The sequence below is a fragment of the Salmo salar genome, chromosome ssa09, assembly GCF_905237065.1.
Source record: "Salmo salar chromosome ssa09, Ssal_v3.1, whole genome shotgun sequence".
Taxonomy (NCBI): Eukaryota; Metazoa; Chordata; class Actinopteri; order Salmoniformes; family Salmonidae; genus Salmo; species Salmo salar.
In genome coordinates this window covers 11,604,290-11,622,852 of record NC_059450.1, presented here as the reverse complement: position 1 = coordinate 11,622,852, position 18,563 = coordinate 11,604,290, and the positions used below count along the sequence as shown (strand labels likewise).

The window sequence follows — 18,563 nt, the reverse complement described above, 5'->3', positions numbered from 1 at the left end:
CGCGCGTTATGCCTTTGGATAGTGATCTGAACGCACGAACAAAACAGAGGTATTTGGACATAAATATGAAGTATTTTGAACAAAACTAACATTTCTTGTGGAAGTAGGAGTCCTCGGAGTGCATTCTGACGAAGATCAGCAAAGGTAAGAAAATATTTATAATACTAATTCAGAGTTTTGTTGATGCCAGAACTTGGCGGGTAGCTGTATGGCTTGCTTCGATGGCTGAGCTATGTACTCAGAATATTGAACAATGTGCTTTCTCCATAAAGTTATTTTGAAATCTGACAAAGCGGTTGCGTCAAGGAGTAGTGTATCTATAATTCTTTCAATAACTGTTGTAAATTTTATCAACGTTTATGATGAGTAGTTTTGTAAATTGATGTGCTCATTCACCGGAAGTTTTGGGAGGCAAAACATTTCTGAACATCACGCGCCAATGTAAAATGCTGTTTTTGGATATAAATATGAACTTTATCGAGCAAAACATACATGTATTGTATAACATGAAGTCCCTATGAGTGCCATCTGATGAAGATCAAAGGTTTGTGAATATTTTAGCTGTACTTTTGGTTTTTGTGATGCATGTCCTTGCTTGGAAAATGGCTGTGTGGTTTTTCTTGTGAAGTTTATGTCCTAACATAATCTAATTTTATGCTTTCGCCGTAAAGCCTTTTTGAAATCGGACAATGTGGTTAGATTAACGAGAGTCTTATCTTTACAATGGTGTAAAATAGTTGATTGTTTGAGAAAAAGAAATTATGAGATTTTTGCTGTTTTGTATTTCGCGCCATGCTATTTCACTGGCTGTTGAATAGTGTGTCCCGCAGGTCCCACGTAGCCCTGAGAAGTTAGAATTTAGGCATCATTTTCTTAAAATTTGCTTATCAGCATATCGACTGTAGTACTTGCGCTGTAAAACACTAGACCACTGTTACTACAACTTCCAGGATGCATACAAGGCCCTCCCCTGCCCTCCTTTCAGCAAATCTGACCATGACTCCATTTTGCTCCTCACTTCCTATAGGCAGAAACTCATACAGGACTATTTAACACTGGTCTGACCAATCGGAATCTACACAAGATTGTTTTGATCACGCGGATTGGGATATGTTCCAGGTAGCTTCCGGGAATAATATTGACGAATATACTGAAACGGTAACTGCCTATATCAGGAAGTGTATAGGAGATGTTGTACCCACTGTGACTATTAAAACCTAACCAGAAACCGTGGATTGATGGCCGCATTCACGCAAAACTGAAAGCGCTAACCACCACATTTAAACATGGCAAGGTGACTGGGAATATGGCAGAATACAAACAGAGTAGTCATTCCCTCCGCAAGGCAATCAAACAAGCAAAACGTCAGTATAAAGACAAAGTTGAGTCGCAATTCAACGGCTCAGACACGAGACTTATGTGGCAGGGTCTACAGACAACTACGGACTACAAAAGGAAAACTAGCCAGGTCGTGGACACTGACATCTTGCTTCCGGACAAGCTAAACACCTTCTTTGCCCTCTTTGAGGATAACACAGTGCCAACGACGCTGCCCGCTACCAAGGACTGTGGGCTCTCCTTCTCCGTGGCAGAGATGAGTAAGACATTTAAACGTGTTAACCCTCACAAGGCTGCCGGCCCAGACGGCATCCCTAGCCGCGTCCTCAGAGCATGCGCAGACCAGCTGGCTGGTGTGTTTACGGACATATTCCATCTCTCCCTATCCCAGTCTGCTGTCCCCACATGCTTCAAGATGGCCACCATTGTTCCTGTACCCAAGAATGCAAAGGTAACTGAACTAAATGACTATCGCCCTGTAGCACTCACCTCTGTCATCATGAAGTGCTTTGAGAGACTAGTTAAGCATCCTATGACCTCTACCTTACCTGCCACCCTAGACCCACTTCAATTTGCATACCGACCCAATAGGTCCACAGATGATGCAATCACCATCACACTGCCCTATCCCATCTGGACAAAAGGAATACCTGTGTAAGAATGCTGTTCATTGACTACAGCTCAGCCTTCAACACCATAATACCCTCCAAGCTCATAATTTCCCTGGGTCTGAACCCCGCCCTGTGCAATTGATTACTGGCCTTCCTGACGGACTGCCCCCAGGTGGTGAAGATAGGAAACACCTCCACTTCGCTGATCCTCAACACTGGGGCCCCACAAGGGTGCATACTCAGCCCCATCCTGTACTCCCTGTTCACCCATGACTGCGTGGCCAAGCACGCCTCCAACTCAATCATCAAGTTTGCAGACAACACAACAGTAGTAGGCTTGATTACCAACAACGACGAGACAGCCGACAGGGAGGTGGTGAGGGCTCTGTGAGTGTGGTGCAACAGCGCCTCTTCAAACTCAGGAGGCTAAAGAAATTTGGCTTGTCACTGAAAACCCTCAAACTTTTACAGATGCACAATTGAGAACATCCCGTCAGGCTATATCACCGCCTGGTACGGCAACTGCACCGCTCGCAACCGCAGGGCGCTACAGAGGGTAGTGCAAACGGCCCACTACATCCAGGACCTATATAATAGGTGGTGTCAGAGGAAAGCCCATAAAATTGTCAGAGACTCCAGTCACCCAAGTTATAGACTGTTTTCAAGCGTTACCGGAGCGCCAAGTCTAGGACCAAAAGCTCCTCAACAGCTTCTAACCCCAAGCCGTAAGACTGTTCAGCAATTCATAAAAGCGCCACAGGACAATTTACACTGACACCCCCCTTTTGTAAACTGCTGCTACTCGCTGTTTGTTTGTTATCTATTCATAGTCACTTCGCCCCCACCTACATGTACAGATTACCTCAACTAGCCTGTACCCCTGCACACTGACTCAGTACCGGTGTCCCCTGTATATAGCCTCGTTATTGTTATTCTTATTGTGTTACTTTTTATTTTAGTCTACTTGGTAAATATTTTCTTCTTCTTGAACTGCACTGTTGGTTAAGGGCTTGTAAGTAAACATTTCACAGTAAAGTCTACACTTGTTGTATTCGGCACATGTGACAAATAAAGTTTGATTTATTTGATTTGACCTACAGCACCAGATGTCACAGGAAGGCCAAAAAGATCATCAAGGACAACAACCACCGGAGCCACTGCCTGTTCACCCCGCTATGATCCAGAAGGTGAGGTCAGTACAGGTGCATCAAAGCTGGGACTGAGAGACTCTGAAAAACAGCTTCTATCTCAAGGCATCAGACTGTTAAATAGCCATCGCTATCACAGAGGCTGCTGCCTATATGCACAGACTTGAAATCATTGGTCACTTTGATAATGTAAATGTAATGTTGACATATCTGGCATTGCTCATCTCATATGTATATACTGTATTCTATACTATTCCACTGTATCTTAGTCTACGCCGCTCTGTCATTGCTCATCCATATATTTATATATTCTTAATTCCATTCCTCACTTAGATGTGTGTATTGGGTATATGTTGTGAAATTGTTAGATATTACTAATTAGATATTGCTGCATTGTCAGAACTAGAAGCACAAGCATTTCGCTACACCCGCAATAACATCTGCTAAACACGTGTATGTGGCCAATAAAATTTCATTTTGATTTGATTTCTCACCAGAGATGTGGTACATTGTAAACAAATCTAAGTTGCTAACTTATGTTCAGTATTTGTCAGCGCAACCTGTTATTTAGACTGGTTTATGGATTGAGTTTAGCTGTGGATGTGTTCCGTGTTGTTTGGATGATGATCGCATTTATCTTTTACAATAAAAGGTGAAATTGAGGAATAAAGTTCAGACAACAATGATGTTTAGATGCGTTTGTTGCATCATATGTTCTGTTGCTACTGTGCCAATCACATTTGTGATCATACGCTGCAGGGACCACCCAACAATGATCACAAATGTGTCCTTGTATGCATCAAAGGGCTAACAACGTCATGAAACTTTGTTGCCCCTTGCTGAAACAAACAAGGTGTCATAGCAAACAATGAATAGAATGGGCTTGGAACCTCTAACCGTGGCAATTTGAGTTGTAAACTCATGGGTACACTCACAATGGCGCCCTGGTATTGTGATGCAATAATTTCCATGGTAATGTAGAATGTTCATTCAAATTAGTTAACTGATGTGACTGATGCATTGGAATGTAATTTTTGTAATAACTCATTTAATTTGTAGAGCGCTTTTCTCAGACAAGGTGCAAACAAAACAAAAATATATATAAAAAAAATCTGTTGAGTTGAATCAACTAATCACAGCACATATTGATGGATACACATTGTGGTTTTACTTCCTGCTTTGCCCCTATAGGTACACTATGCACACCATTATGCAATCATTGACGTTCTATTCATTCTATTTCTATGGCAGTACATACAGCCGGGAGTGGAGGAAAATATAAAATATGCATAGAAAACAAACACACACGTTTGGGGTCACATAGAAATGTCCTTGTTTTTGAAAGAAAAGAAAATTCTTTGTCCATTAAAATAACATCAAATTGATCAGAAATACAGTGTAGACATTGTTAATGTTGTAAATGACTATTGTAGCTGGAAACGGCTGATTTTTTATGGAATATCTACATAGGCGTACAGAGGCCCATTATCAGCAACAATCACTCCTGTGTTCCATTGGCACGTTGTGTTAGCTAATACAAGTTTAGAATTTAAAAAAGGCTAATTGATCATTAGAAAACCCTTTTGCAATTATGTTAGCACAGCTGAAAACTGTTGTGCTAATTAAAGAAGAAATTAAAAAAAACAGGTTCTTTAAACTAGTTGAGTATCTGGAGCATCAGCATTTGTGGGTTGGATTACAGGCTCAAAATAGCTAGAAATAAAGAACTTTCTTCTGAAACTCATCAGTCTATTCTTGTTCTGAGAAATGAAAGCTATTCCATGTGAGAAATTGCCAAAAAACTGAAGATCTCGTAGAAGGCCATTTGGGAGAACTGATGATATTAGGATTAGTAGATATTCCATTCAAAAAAATAAAAACATTTCAAATCAGCCGTTTCCAGCTACAATAGTCAAGTAAAAGATTAAATGTCTACACTGTATTTCTGATCAATTTGATGTTACTTTAATGTCGAAAAACTGTTGCTTTTCTTTAAAAAACAAGGACATTTCTAAGTGACCCCAAACTTTTGAACGGTAGTGTATATACACATACACACACACAGTGCATTCAGAAAGTATTCAGACCCCTTGACTTTTTCCACATTGTTACTTTACAGCCTTATTCTAAAATGGATTAAATTGCCCCCCCAAATCTACACGCAACACCCCATAATGACAAAGCAAAAACAGATTTTTATACATTTTAGCAAATTTGAAGAAGAAAAAAAAACACAGAAATTACATTCACCTAAGTACTTAAACCCTTTACTCAGTACTTTGTGAAGCACCTTTGGCAGCAATTACAGCCTTGAGTATGACGCTACAAGCTTGGCACACCTTTATTTGGTGAGTTTCTCCCATTCCTCTCTGCAGATCCTCTCAAGCGCTGTCAGGTTGGATGGGGAGCGTCGCTGCACAGATATTTTCAGGTCTCTCCAGACATGTACAATCGGGTTCAAGTCCAGGGTCTGGCTGGGCCACTCAAGGACATTCAGAGACTTGTCCCAAAGCCACTCCTGCGTTGTCTTGGCTGTGTGCTTAGGGTCATTGTCCTTCTGGAAGGTGAACCTTCGCCCCAGTCAGAGGTCCTGAGCGCTCTGGAGTAGGTTTTTACCAATGATCTCTCTGTACTTTGCTCCGTTCATCTTTCCCTGAATCCTGACTAGTCTCCCAGTCCCTGCCGCTGAAAAACGTCCCCACAGCATGATGCTGCCACCACCACCATGCTTCACCGTAGGGATGGTGCCAGGTTTCCTCCAGACGTGACACTTGGCATTCAGGCCAAAGAGTTCAATCTTGGTTTCATCAGACCAGAGAATCTTGTTTCTCATGGTCTAAGAGTCTTTAGGTCCCTTTTAGCATAGCAAAGATGAAGCGGGCTGTCATGTGTTTTTTACTGAGGAATGGCTTCCTTCTGGCCACTATCATAAAGCCCTGATTGGTGGAGTGCTGCAGAGATGGTTGTCCTTTGGGAAGGTTCTCCCAAGCTCTGTCAGGTTATGGGGAATTGTGTTAAGATTGATGAGGAAAAAAACTAAATTAACACATTTTAGAATAAAGCTGTAATGTAACAACAAATGTGGAAAAAGGGGTCTGACTAATTTCCGAATGCACTGTATATATTTGAATCATTTTGGGGGGGCTATTCAAAATGGTTATTACAGAGACCTCAGTCATTTGGCTGGCCAATTACAGTCATCCAAAATTCCATGACCGCCACAGCCCTAGTGTGTGTGTGTGTGTGTCTGGCCAGTGTGCATGTATGGTGGTCTTCATCTATTGAAGGTTGTTGAAGGTAGTGCTAGATAGGCAGTCCTTGTACGGTCTGAGCGTGGCCAGTTTGTCTCAATGGAGGTGGAGCACAGTCAGTTCCAGCCAGGGACATTCAGGGAGTGTCAATGTACTGTAGGCCTATTGAACATTCATTAGACAGGCCCTATCTGACATTATCATTTTCCACTCATGAATCATGATACAGCAGATCAGCCAACACAGAAGGTCCAACATGCATCGACACGACAGAGGGCTATCCCTGATTCTAACTATCGCTAGAGGAAAGAACACATAGGGAGAACAAACCGAAATCGGCCATTAAACTTTAACAAGACACGGGAGCAGAGACAAAACATTAGCAGTTAAACGTCCCACTAGTCACATATATATACACACATTCAATAGATTGATCTTGATCTTGCTCTCTCCCTATCTGTCAGACAGGCAACACAGTCCCACCCTCCACATGCTGGCACGCAGGAAAAAGACACGGGAGTGGATGGATATTATAGGCCCTATAAAATATCTGTTTTGTTTTCCCCCAAATTCCGTTCAATTGTTTTTCAAGGGTTAAGATCACACATTTTGAAGTTGCAATATGCAGAAATCGCTCTGCCATTTCCTGGTTGCTAAAACTCAAAAAGTTTGCCTAATTTAAGTTTGACAAAACAAGTAATAGTGTAAATAATCATCGCACCATCTAAACCGCTGTCAAATGTATTTTCTGCTGTTTGAAGCTGGTGTACAAAATTGAAAGTAAAAGACACAAAAACAAAACTTAAGAATGGGAAGCATAGAAACACCGCACATAGAATAGATCTACCGCTTCTTAGACTTCCTTTCAATTAGACTAACAGATCTATCACTCACATTTCTATGTGAATTTGGTCAAGACGCCCAAAACGTTTAATTTTATTTAACCAGGAAAAGCCCATTGAGAACCAGAGCCTCTATTTTAAGGGAGACCTGGCCAAGGCAGCAGAAACAATCAATACATTACAGAATTAAAAAAATATACAATACAATTTAACAACATGATCCAGCATTTCAAAAAAAACATTTACACTCCTCTGTTACAGTCTCCAATCAACATTTTTAATTCATTCAGTGGCACTAACATATGTAGATAAAGCATGGAATGTAGACTATTCCATGCCTCTGGTGCACAAGACGAGAAAACAGTCTTGCCTAATACTGTACATTGCATTCGGAAAGTATTCAGACCGCATGACTTTTTCCACAGCCTTATTCTAAAATTGATTCAATACTTTTCTTCCTCATATATATATATATATATATATATATATATATATATATATAGACAATTCCCCATCATGATAAAGCAAACAGGTTTTAAGAAGAAAAAAAAAGAAATACCTTATTTACATAAGTATTCAGACCCTTTGCTGAGACTCGAAATTGAGCTCAGGTGCATCCTGTTTCCATTGATCATCCTTGAGATGTTTCTACAACTTGGTTGGAGTCCACCTGTGGTAAATTAAATTGATTGGAAATGATTTGGAAAAGGCACACACCTGTTTATATAAAGGTCCTACAGCTGAAAGTGCATGTCAGAGCAAAAACCAAGCCATGAGGTCGAAGGAATTGTCCGTAGAGCTCCGAGACAGGGTTGTGTCGAAGCACAGATCTGGGAAAGGTGGAATTGCAAACATTTCTAAACCTGCTTTTACTTTGTCATTATGGGGTATTGTGTGTAGATTGATGAGGGAAAAAAACAATAATCCATTTTAAAAATCAGGCTGTAACTTAACAAAATATGTAAAAAGTCAAGGGATCTGAATACACTGTAAATGTCCTGGGGACTTTAAGTAGCAACCACCTAGCAGACCGAATATGGTAACTGCTGATGGTGAAGGAGACTAGAATACAGATGTAAAGAGGGAGTTTACCCAAAAGGGCTTTGTAGATGAACACATACAAATGTAGCTTTCTGCGCATATAAAGTGAGGTCCAAACCACCATTTGGTACAAGGTGCAATGGTGGGTGAGTGACTTGGCATTTGTAATCCAGCGCAAGCATGCATGATAAACAGAGTCCAGTCTCTGTAAAACAGAAGAGGCTGCTTGCATATACACAACAAGTCACCATAATCGGCTTTAACAGAAAAACAATGACATTTGATGTTCTAAGTACGCAACAATGCTTAAACCACATCAGGAGGCCACTTTTGAGGTCTGGGAAAAATCTAAGAAGTTTTCATTTTGGGGTGTAGATACGCTTTAATTCAAGTGGCACCAGCAACTTGTTTGGTTAGCAGCGTTTCTGTAGCACGTATATGATTGCAGGGTTTGCTAAACAATTGCCACTGGATTGATGCAAATTATCACAATGATATTCTGCCAGGTAGGCATAGGCTATTTTGCAGTTAACATTTAATTGAGAAGATTTTGGAGAAAGCCTTTCCATCTACCAGAAGACGGTTGTCATTACCATCATTGCTAACGGTTACACAAATTGGTAGACCAACGCTGGTAATTACCGTGCCTTTGCTTCAGAGAGTTGAAAGTTCAGAAAGGGAAATACAAATCAATGACACACTTTGTTCATGTCTTTTGATAATCTTGGACAAAATAATACATTTAGTTGATTTCCTACTTAATTCAATACATTTTTGAATATTGTTGAATTCCGTTGGGCCGCCTGAGTGGCGCAGTGGTCTAAGGCTCTGCAGTACTAGCTGTGCCACTAGAGATTCTGGGTTCAAGCTCTGTCGCAGCCAGCCGCGACCGAGAGACCCATGGGGCGGCGCACAATTGGCCCAGCGTCATCCGGGTTAGAGGAGGGTTTGGCCGGCAGGGATATCCTTGTCCCATCGCGCACCAGCGACTCCTGTGGAAGGCCAGGCGAAGTGCACGCTGACATGGTCGCCAGGTGTACGGTGTTTCCTCCGACATATTGGTGCGGCTGAGTTAAGTGGACATTGTGTCAAGAAGCAGTGCGGCTTGGTTGGGTTGTATTTCGGAGGACGCGCGGCTCTCGACCTTCGCCTCTCCCGAGTCCGTACGGGAGTTGAGGTGATGAGACAATTGGAAACCACGAAATTGGGGAGAAAAAGGGGTAAAAAAAAAAAAAAAGGTATACAAAAATAAATATGTTGTTATCTGGATTCCCAAGCCCCCCACCCACCCACTCCACCAAAGATAAACTAGGTAAAACACTGGGCAGTCATGTGAACTCGTGCCATTGGAGGCATCTGGGGCCCTGGGAGTCTGTAGAGGCTCTATGGGAGTGAGCAAGGAGGGCCTCTACTCCATTCATCTCTTCATCCCAGCAGCAGGTCCCACAACACGAACCCAGCTCCACCATTAAAGTGTCTGCAGTGTGAGGGCAGCAGCCAGCTCAGTCTTTCTCCTCCAAGTTTAAAACCTGGTCCACCCACCAACGCTCACACCATTGTCATCCGAAGGAAAATAAAGGGAAATAAAGAAAAGAGGCAGAGAAAGAAAGAAATGATAGCGCTTCCCTTGTTTACCCCCATAAAAGTCAGCAGAGGATCTTTACGGCCAACAGATGCTAAAGCAAACATGCTTTTTTTCTTTCTTTTCTTTTTCCTCATTCCCTAGCTTCTCCAAATGTAATGGGGTTCCATGGTCGCAAGGCGTTGACCCCGCCGTGACCTCCCCCTGCATTGTCGGGGCAACGGAAGGGTTGAGATAAAGAGAGGAAGTCAGCCGGAGGAGAGTTATGCTCCAACACACGGAAGGATGAGGAGAGGAGCAGCAGGCTGCCTGGGCTGTCTACTGACATATACTCACAGAGACACACTCTCTCCACACAAACAAACACAGACTGTTCAACCCCCCCCCTCCCCAAATCATTGTTCACTCAGCAGGTCGACACGCAAACACAGACATGCGACATTCTCCAAATCCCTTTACTGGACTCTTAAACTCTTTCAACAGCTGAAACTGATTGCCATGGGCACACACAGAAACACACACACCAACCTGGAGTCTCCCTTGCCCAGGTTTCCACCACCTGGGTGAAGGATGGTCTGGTTGCCTTCCATATCCACAATACATTTTGTGTTCAGGTCCTTTTCTGTGAGAGGGAGAGATGAAATAGAAAAGGTTCAGAATAACTTCCAGGTGCAGGGTAGGTACATAATCATGGGACTAGAAAGGAGAATACCTGTACATTGTTTTACTTGCCCCAGGCCAAGACAGAGTTTAATGCAGTCACATTACATCAACAGGGTCATCGTCAACTTTCAAAGCATTTAAGTAGTGTGAAGACAGAGAGATGCACATATAGGCAATGTATAACATAGGGTTCTGCCAAGAAAAATACGCTTTTGTTAAGTGATTGGTGGGTACTGGGTAGGCATCGGCCCAGGCTTGTTGCCTTTTATCTTGGAGGTGAGCTGTAACTCAATTGATAACTGTAGAACAAAGTGTCTAAAACCATTAGTCCTCCTCACACAAATGCCCTCATCACGTGACTTGGGACACTGACTCAATCACACTTTGACCCTGACCCTCTGGTTCCAAACCATAACTTAACACTTGGCCTCGGAGACAACAGCTATCACTCACACAACTCAGGTTTGGCCAATACAAGAAAGAGAGAACTGGCCAAGCAATGCTGGTCCAAATGGCTCAGTACTACTTAGTAGATTGGACATACTGCTGACTACAGCAAAAAAACAAGGTTGTGGGTTCAATTCCTGCAAGGGTCACACAAAGGCTACTAACAGATAATGTAGCAGGCCTATATTGCATTAAGTCACTTGTGAGTCACATTCACTGTAAACGTGTCTGATGAATGACCATGTAAATGTTACTTTATGAAAACTGGAAAGTGAGAACTTTTTTTTCCTCCATCATAGAAAACCCATTAAATATAATTTGCTGAATTCCAAAACTGCTCTGTGAGCACAATGGGTGTGCTATTATTTTTGGCTGCCCTGTTAGTTAGCACATTGTAGCTAGTGCAGCACAGCGCTGCCATATGGAAGCCTAATAATAGCAGCATTAATTATTGGGCTCTCCATCTGTACTGCTGGCCTAAATGTGGGCTCGTCCCCTTTCCACACTGTCAGTTTGCTCCTTTCAAAATTGTGCTAGGGAACAAAACACACTTATGATATTATGACGGTATTATGATTTAGCCTAGATTTCCTCTGTACTTACTGTACTGTGTCTAGAGAATTATTCCTCACTGACTGCATTCTTATAGACGTTATTATTATTATTATTATTATTATTAACCAAACAACCAGTTCATTATTTTCAAAACCCTGTGTTCGCTCTTGACCCTTGGGGTCCAATATTTACAATCTCACATTTTTAGCATTGACAGGAATGCGCACAAACAAAGAGGCCAGCCGACAAGACAAACTCACACAGTAGTGAATGTTCTGTTTGGGTATGTAAACAACCACACACATTCAATTTCAAACACATCCATGAAACTATAAGTGTGTCCAGAGGAAAGGCTAGTCCGGCATTATGTTCATTAGGACACACAACGGAAAAGGGTTTTAAAACCTTGAGTGTTTCTATTGGACACGTCCAGATAGTAGTCCCTCACAGGTTGTCCATTTTCTTCCATTGCTTCCTACTGAACATGATCCATGGCCATGTCAATGCAAACTGCATAGAAGGTTTTTTGCATAGGGGAGTTGCATGGAGAGGTAGCAATACCCTATGGAGGCTGGGGCACAGAGGGGGTGGGAGGGACCTTTGGGTGAATAATTCCGGCTGGCTGCAACCCTTCTCCCTCAGAGGAAGCACGGGCTTCCTCCCTCGTCCCTTCCTCCCTCTATCCATCCATCCTTCCCCTCATGCACTGGTGACCAGTAACCACCGAAGCAAAGAGGTAACGAATGTGTATACTTGTTGGGGTCAAATTGGGTTTAAGAGTCAGTGCTGGTACTGTGAAGGAATCCAAGGACTTAAGCTTCAGTCCAATCCCAAATTACAAGACATGATCTTGAGTGCCTTGCCAGTGTCACAGCCCCGTGTTTCCCTGAACTGAGTCACTGAGTGTCTTTATTGGGCACGCTGTGTGTGTGTGTCATCATCACACGGGTTTGAGCGCCATCACACCGTTTCACTGCCACTGGTATGGATCAACCAGTTCGCCTGTTGTGTGTGTGTGTGTGTGTGTGTGTGTGTGTGTGTGTAAGCTCCAGCAGCCTCACATACCAGACAGGTAGTACAGATCAGTGTGTGGTCATACACCTGCTAATGTTCTGACCAGTTGACTATTCTGTGGCTTTCGGTAATAGCATTAGATCTGCTTTTTCTTGAAGGAAATTAACAGAGGAAAAAAGATATACATCTTAAGTGAAATGCAACGGAGAAGTGACGGTAATATCCTAGTATTCTCTCGTCTTTCATCAGATTCTTTCCAGTAGCAGCTCATTTTCCATTGGCAAATTAGCTTTCTTCCATGCGGTAAGTGAAACAGCACCGGGCTTAGTTGGTGGTACAATAGGCATGACATCAACGTGGAAATGGAAAGGCAGTGTATATGATGTGACTGGGCTGGAGCCGATGGGGTCGTTCTTCGAAGACCTGGCCTCCCACCAATAACTGTTCTACGGCCATGAGAACATGGTCAGTTATGCAACGCTAGCAAATAGTCCTTTCAGACTGACTCCCTTCCTGCCTTTGTCCAGCACAGCCAGAACAGCTCCGAGTCTGACTAGTGCTGAGCGATTAACAGAAATGTTAGTTGTTTTATATCCTAAAAAGAAAATTATTGACAACGTCGGATCAATTACTTGAATTCCATGTCGTTTTTTTTTGTGAGCCCAACGTGCCGTTTCTCTAGAGGGAAATCAAATAATTCTTGAGAGGAATCAAGTCAAGAACTATGTGGGACGCTGGGCTGAAGGGAGTTTGTAGTTTTCATTAAGCAAATATTGACCCTAGTTCAGTGCAGATATGTGGTAAATGACTACAATGACAATCCATTGAGCCTGTTCTTCCGGCTCGTATAGAGATGGATACACTTTTACGGCTGCTACGTTAGACACACAGACCGCATGAGAAAGGAATGTACACAACACAACAAGAGTGAATGATTGAGACAGTTCGTGAAAGTATGCCTTATCTACTTTGAAGAACTAGTAAAATGATTGTCACACAGCTCTGCAGCATACTTAGGCAGGCTAGCCTAGCTAAATAGGATGACTAAAAACAGTACAGTATGGGGAGCACAAAGATAACATTTTATGGCTGTCTGGCTACTACTGCCTGTAATCAAATAAAAAAACAAAGTAATATACACAACTGAAATATTTTATTTCATAATCATTTTCCTATTGACATCAATGGAATATTTTCAATGTTTTGGCAATTGAATGTTCACTATTTTTATTTCATTATAGATGTAATATGTTTTAAATTATCGAAAACAAAGAAAAATATTTATAATTTTGTAAAAATCTAACCAAAACGGCCTAAAGAAAAAAAAAACACTAAATCACTCGGCACTAAGTCTGATACATTTAGATCCCAAGATAAATATGAGCCCTTGCCATAATACATTTGAGATGTCAGTAACTTAGAAATCAAATGTATAGTTATATCAACAGTGTGAAGCAGAAATTTAAGTTGTGTTCTGATTTGTGGTTACTAACAACTGTATTACAGTGCATCTTCAAAGGAGAAGCTTCAGACAAGGGTCTGTTTTGGTGGGAATCCAATTAAATTTGCAGACAGTAGGCTACTATCAAAATGGACAAGGACAGGTGTAGTGCGGGATATAACAGTGTCGAATGGATACTGCCCTGGGGTTGTTTCATTGCATGATTGGAGGATGCACGAGAAATAGCGCTGGTCAAATTCCCTGTCTTGTGACCGATTTCTACGCTCTGTGAGAAGGAACACGTGACATGGCCCGCTACATTGTAGCTCGACTCAGTATTTTCCACCTCAGTAGACTCTCGTACTTCCAGACATGTTCTCCCATGGCTAAATTCGACTGGGGGCACACGGCTAAAATATCCTTTCTTCCCTCCAAGCGGCATTCATAGCCAGCATTATAATTGGATGAATCATTTGAGTGTGCGCAAAGATTCATTAATGGGAGGCATGTCACTGCACTCATTACTGCGGCTTGTTATGAAAGGGTGACTACATTTGTTCAGACCGATCACACCGTTTAACACTAAATCCATAACTTCTTGAATAGACAGCTCGTTTGTGTATTATAGGCCTGGAATATTTTCAAATCCATGCTATCCCACCCAATAGTCTGGCCTGATCAAGCAAAATGTCAATGGATGTTGTTGGCTGTTGAAATCGTCAAGCAAAAGTCATATCTAGACATCTCTAATATACAGTATCAGTCAAAAGTTTGGACACACCTACTCATTCAAGGGTTTTTCTTTATTTGTACAATATTCTACATTGTAGAATAATAGTGAAAACATCAAAACTATGAATAACACATATGGAATCATGTAGTAACCCAAAAAAAGTGTAAACAAATCTAAATATATTTTAGACTTGAGATTCTTCAAAGTAGCCACCCTTTGCCTTGATGACAGCTTAGCACACTCTTGGCATTCTCTCAACCAGCTTCACCTGGAATGCTTTTCCTATAGTCTTGAAGCAGTTCCCACACATGCTGAGCACTTGTAGGCTGCTTTTCCTTCACTCTGCGATCCAACTCATCCCAAACCATCTCAATTGGGTTGAGGTCAGGTGATTGTGGAGGCCAGATCATCTGATGCAGCACTCCATCACTCAGCCTAGAGGTGTGTTGGGTCATTGTCCTGTTGAAAAACAAATTATAGTCCCACTAAGCCCAAACCTGATGGGATGGCGTATTGCTGCAGAATGCTGTGGTAGCAATGCTGGTTAAGGGTGCTTTGAATTCTAAATAAATCACTGACAGTGTCACCAGTAAATCACACCCACACCTCTATGCTTCACGCTGGAAACCACACATGCGGAGATCATCCGTTCACCTACTCTGCGTCTCACAAAGACACGGCGGTTGGAACCAAACATCTCAAATTTGACTCATCAGACCAAGGGACAGATTTCCACCGGTCTAATGCCCATTGCTCGTGTTTTTTGGCCCAAGCAAGTCTTCTTATTGGTGTCTTTTAGTAGTGGTTTCTGTGCAGCAATTCAACCATGAAGGCCTGATTCACACATCCTCTAAACAGTTGATGTTTAGATGTGTCTGTTACTTTGCTAGGTAAAGCCCCGCCTTATCTCAGCTCACTGGTCACCATAGCAGCACCCACCAGTAGCACACGCTCCAGCAGGTATATCTCACTGGTCACCCCCAAAGCCAATTCCTCCTTTGGCCGCCTTTCCTTCCAGTTCTCTGCTGCCAATGACTGGAACGAACTGCAAAAATCAATGAAGCTGGTGACTCATATCTCCCTCACTAGCTATAAGCACCAGCTGTCAGAGCAGCTAACAGATCCCTGCACCTGTACATAGCCCACCTGTAAATAGCCCATCCAACTACCTCATCCCCATACTGTATTTATTTATCTTGCTCCTTTGCACCCCAGTATCTCTACTTGCACATTCATCTTCTGCACATCTATCACTCCAGTGTTTAATTGCTATATTGTAATTACTTCGCCACCATGGCCTATTTATTTCCTTACCTCACTTATCTTACCTCATTTGCACACACTGTATATAGACTTTTTCTACTGTATGTTTGTTTATTCCATGTGTAACTCTGTTGTTGTGTGTGTCGAACTGCTTTGCTATATCTTGGCCAGGTCACAGTTGTAAATGAGAACTTGTTCTCAACTAGCCTACCTGGTTAAATAAAGGTGAAATAAAAATAAATAAAATAAACGATCTTTGTGAAGCATTTATTTGGGCTGCAATTTCTGAGGCTGGGAATTCTAATGAATTTACCCTCTGCAGCAGAGGTAACTCTGGGTCTTCCTTTACTCTGGTGGTCCTCATGAGAGCCAGTTTCATCATAGCGCTTGATGGTTTTTGCGATTGCACTTGAAGAAACGTTCAAAGTTCTTGACATTTTCCGTATTGACTGACCTTCATGTCTTAAAGTAATAATGGACTGTTGTTTCTCTTTGCTTATTTGAGCTGTTCATTGCATAATATGGACTTGGTCTTTTACCAAATAGAGCCATCTTCTGTATACCAACCCTACCTTGTCACAACACAACTGATTGGCTGAAATGCATTAAGGAAAGAAATTCCACAAATTAACTTTTAACAAGACACACCTGTTAATTGAAAAGCATTCCAGGTGACTACCTCATGTAGCTGGTTGAGAGAATGCCAAGAGTGTGCAAAGCTGTCATCAAGGCAAAGGGTGGCTACTTTGATGAATCTCAAATCTATTTTGATTTGTTTAACACTTTTTTGGTTAATACATGATTCCATGTGTGATATTTCATGGCGCTGATGTCTACAATGTAGAAAATAGTCAAGAAACAAAGAAAACCCCTGGAATGAGTAGGTGTCTCCAAACTTGGTACTGTATGTTCATGAAAACATAGATAATAATGCGTTTACTACAGACACTGCCCCAGGGAGTGACCCATGGCAGGCAAGGGTCAGGGCTTTGATTCACTAAGAGGTTATCGATTAGACCCTTTTCACAGCAACTTAGCCGAGTGTCAAGCTTCGTGTCGTCAATATAGCGATAACCCAGCTAATGTTACTTACCTCTCCTGTTCATAGGACGAACACGGACTGCGACCTTCACGTTCGAGTCGTTCAGACTGGTGTCGCCCATTGTGTCCACTGTCAGACGGACAGACAGTGCGTCTGTCTCGGTGATAAATTACAGGCGCTCTCCGGATGATAATAATGATGCCCAATGGACTCTTGTGGAATAATCATCCAGAATCCTTGATATGTGCTGCTAGCTGCCTGGTCAGCCAGCTAGCTATAAGGGTTCGTCCTAAAACATGGCATTTTCCATCATTGCACAATGGCTTGCTGGGAGGAAAATTCTCTCTCCTTCAACAAATCTTCAATAAACAGCTATCCTCCGGTTACTGTATGTCCCGAGGGGTTTGAGCTGTAAAATACAATCCAGAAAATGCATCAATACATGCTGCAAAACAAGCAAGAAAAAACAAGACTAGAGAGGACAAACGTTAACTTAGCGTGCTAACATAACGGTTGTTTTTATGATGAAGACATGCATTTGGCATTCACCTATTATTAGCATTTAAGACTCAGCTCAACAATATCAATTAATAGTTAATGAATTGGCAATGGAGTCAGATAAATGGAATAGTCGAAGCTACCTTGGATTTGCGCTAACCTAGCTAAATATCATTAGCTAGCTAACACCATTTTCTGTATTCAAACAAATGACAGCAAACATTGATTAATGGACACGCATACATCATATAATTTAAAGTGTAAACCAACCAAGATAGTTTAAATAAGCAAATAACCTATTTGCTTTGCGACCAAACCCCTTGCCTTGCATTGGCTGACAAAATTTGCTAGCTAACGGGCTGGGTCTAGGCGACTCAACTTCGCGACTTACAAGAAAGTGCGGGGGCTCAATCTACCGGCTAACGACGCTGCTCCGTGTTTTAAAATCCAATCTTCGGAATGGCGCTACGTGGTTTCAATTTCGTATATCTTTGCCAAATGTTCCACCTGTTCGGCGAGCAAAGCCCCGTCAGCACAGTGTTCCGTTAATTCGGTTCGCGAGCTCTCAAACTGGGATAACCTCGTGCACGCCCTTTCCGGCAGGGAAGGTCGGGAACAACTTATATTACGCCTGAACGAAGTTCCACTGCCATAACATTGCAGAGATGTGATTTTTTTTGTTCGAAAACAGTCAGGTCATGATTGATCTATTACTTGAAACAATGTAACTGTTTATCTTACGTGAAATACATTATATTTCAAAGTGCAACGTTGAGAATCTAGCACATTGTAGAAAGTAAGGCAGAAAGAGTCCTTCGCCATAATAGTAAGGTCAAACACATCAAAACATTGTGTTTAGGTAGGCTACACAACCCTGTTTACAGTACGCACGTCGCACAGGCACAATGGATTTGAAAAACATCACTGTTTGTTCACACTCGGTAGTCTAATAATTCTAGTGTGAGGAAGATTTAGCCTGGTCTCATAGGCTAGACGTAACATAGTAAACGTAAATCCGGGAAACTCAAATGAGTATGATACAGTATGTTATGTTTGGTATGGTTACATCAGACAGAAGGTTACTTAAAGTAAAG

General features: G+C 42.0%; 1 protein-coding gene across 5 annotated transcripts in view; it reads right to left on the bottom strand.

The window, feature by feature from the left end:
* LOC106610714 (kinesin-like protein KIF13B) overlaps positions 1–18,093 on the bottom strand; it is an 84,733-nt gene extending 66,640 nt beyond the window's left edge. For 4 of the 5 annotated variants that reach the window (XM_014210215.2, XM_014210218.2, XM_014210217.2 and 1 more), the window contains exons 1-3: positions 17,861–18,093; positions 17,023–17,380; positions 10,342–10,435 (exon numbers count right to left, since the gene is read on the bottom strand). In XM_014210215.2, coding sequence (XP_014065690.1) covers positions 10,342–10,435; positions 17,023–17,092 — 164 coding nt within the window. In that variant the 5' untranslated portion in view covers positions 17,093–17,380; positions 17,861–18,093. Of the gene's footprint in view, positions 1–10,341; positions 10,436–17,022; positions 17,381–17,739; positions 17,828–17,860 lie in introns of those variants that run through there. The other variant, XM_014210216.2, reaches the window with a different exon arrangement.
* Between the last annotated feature and the right edge of the window lie 470 nt (positions 18,094–18,563).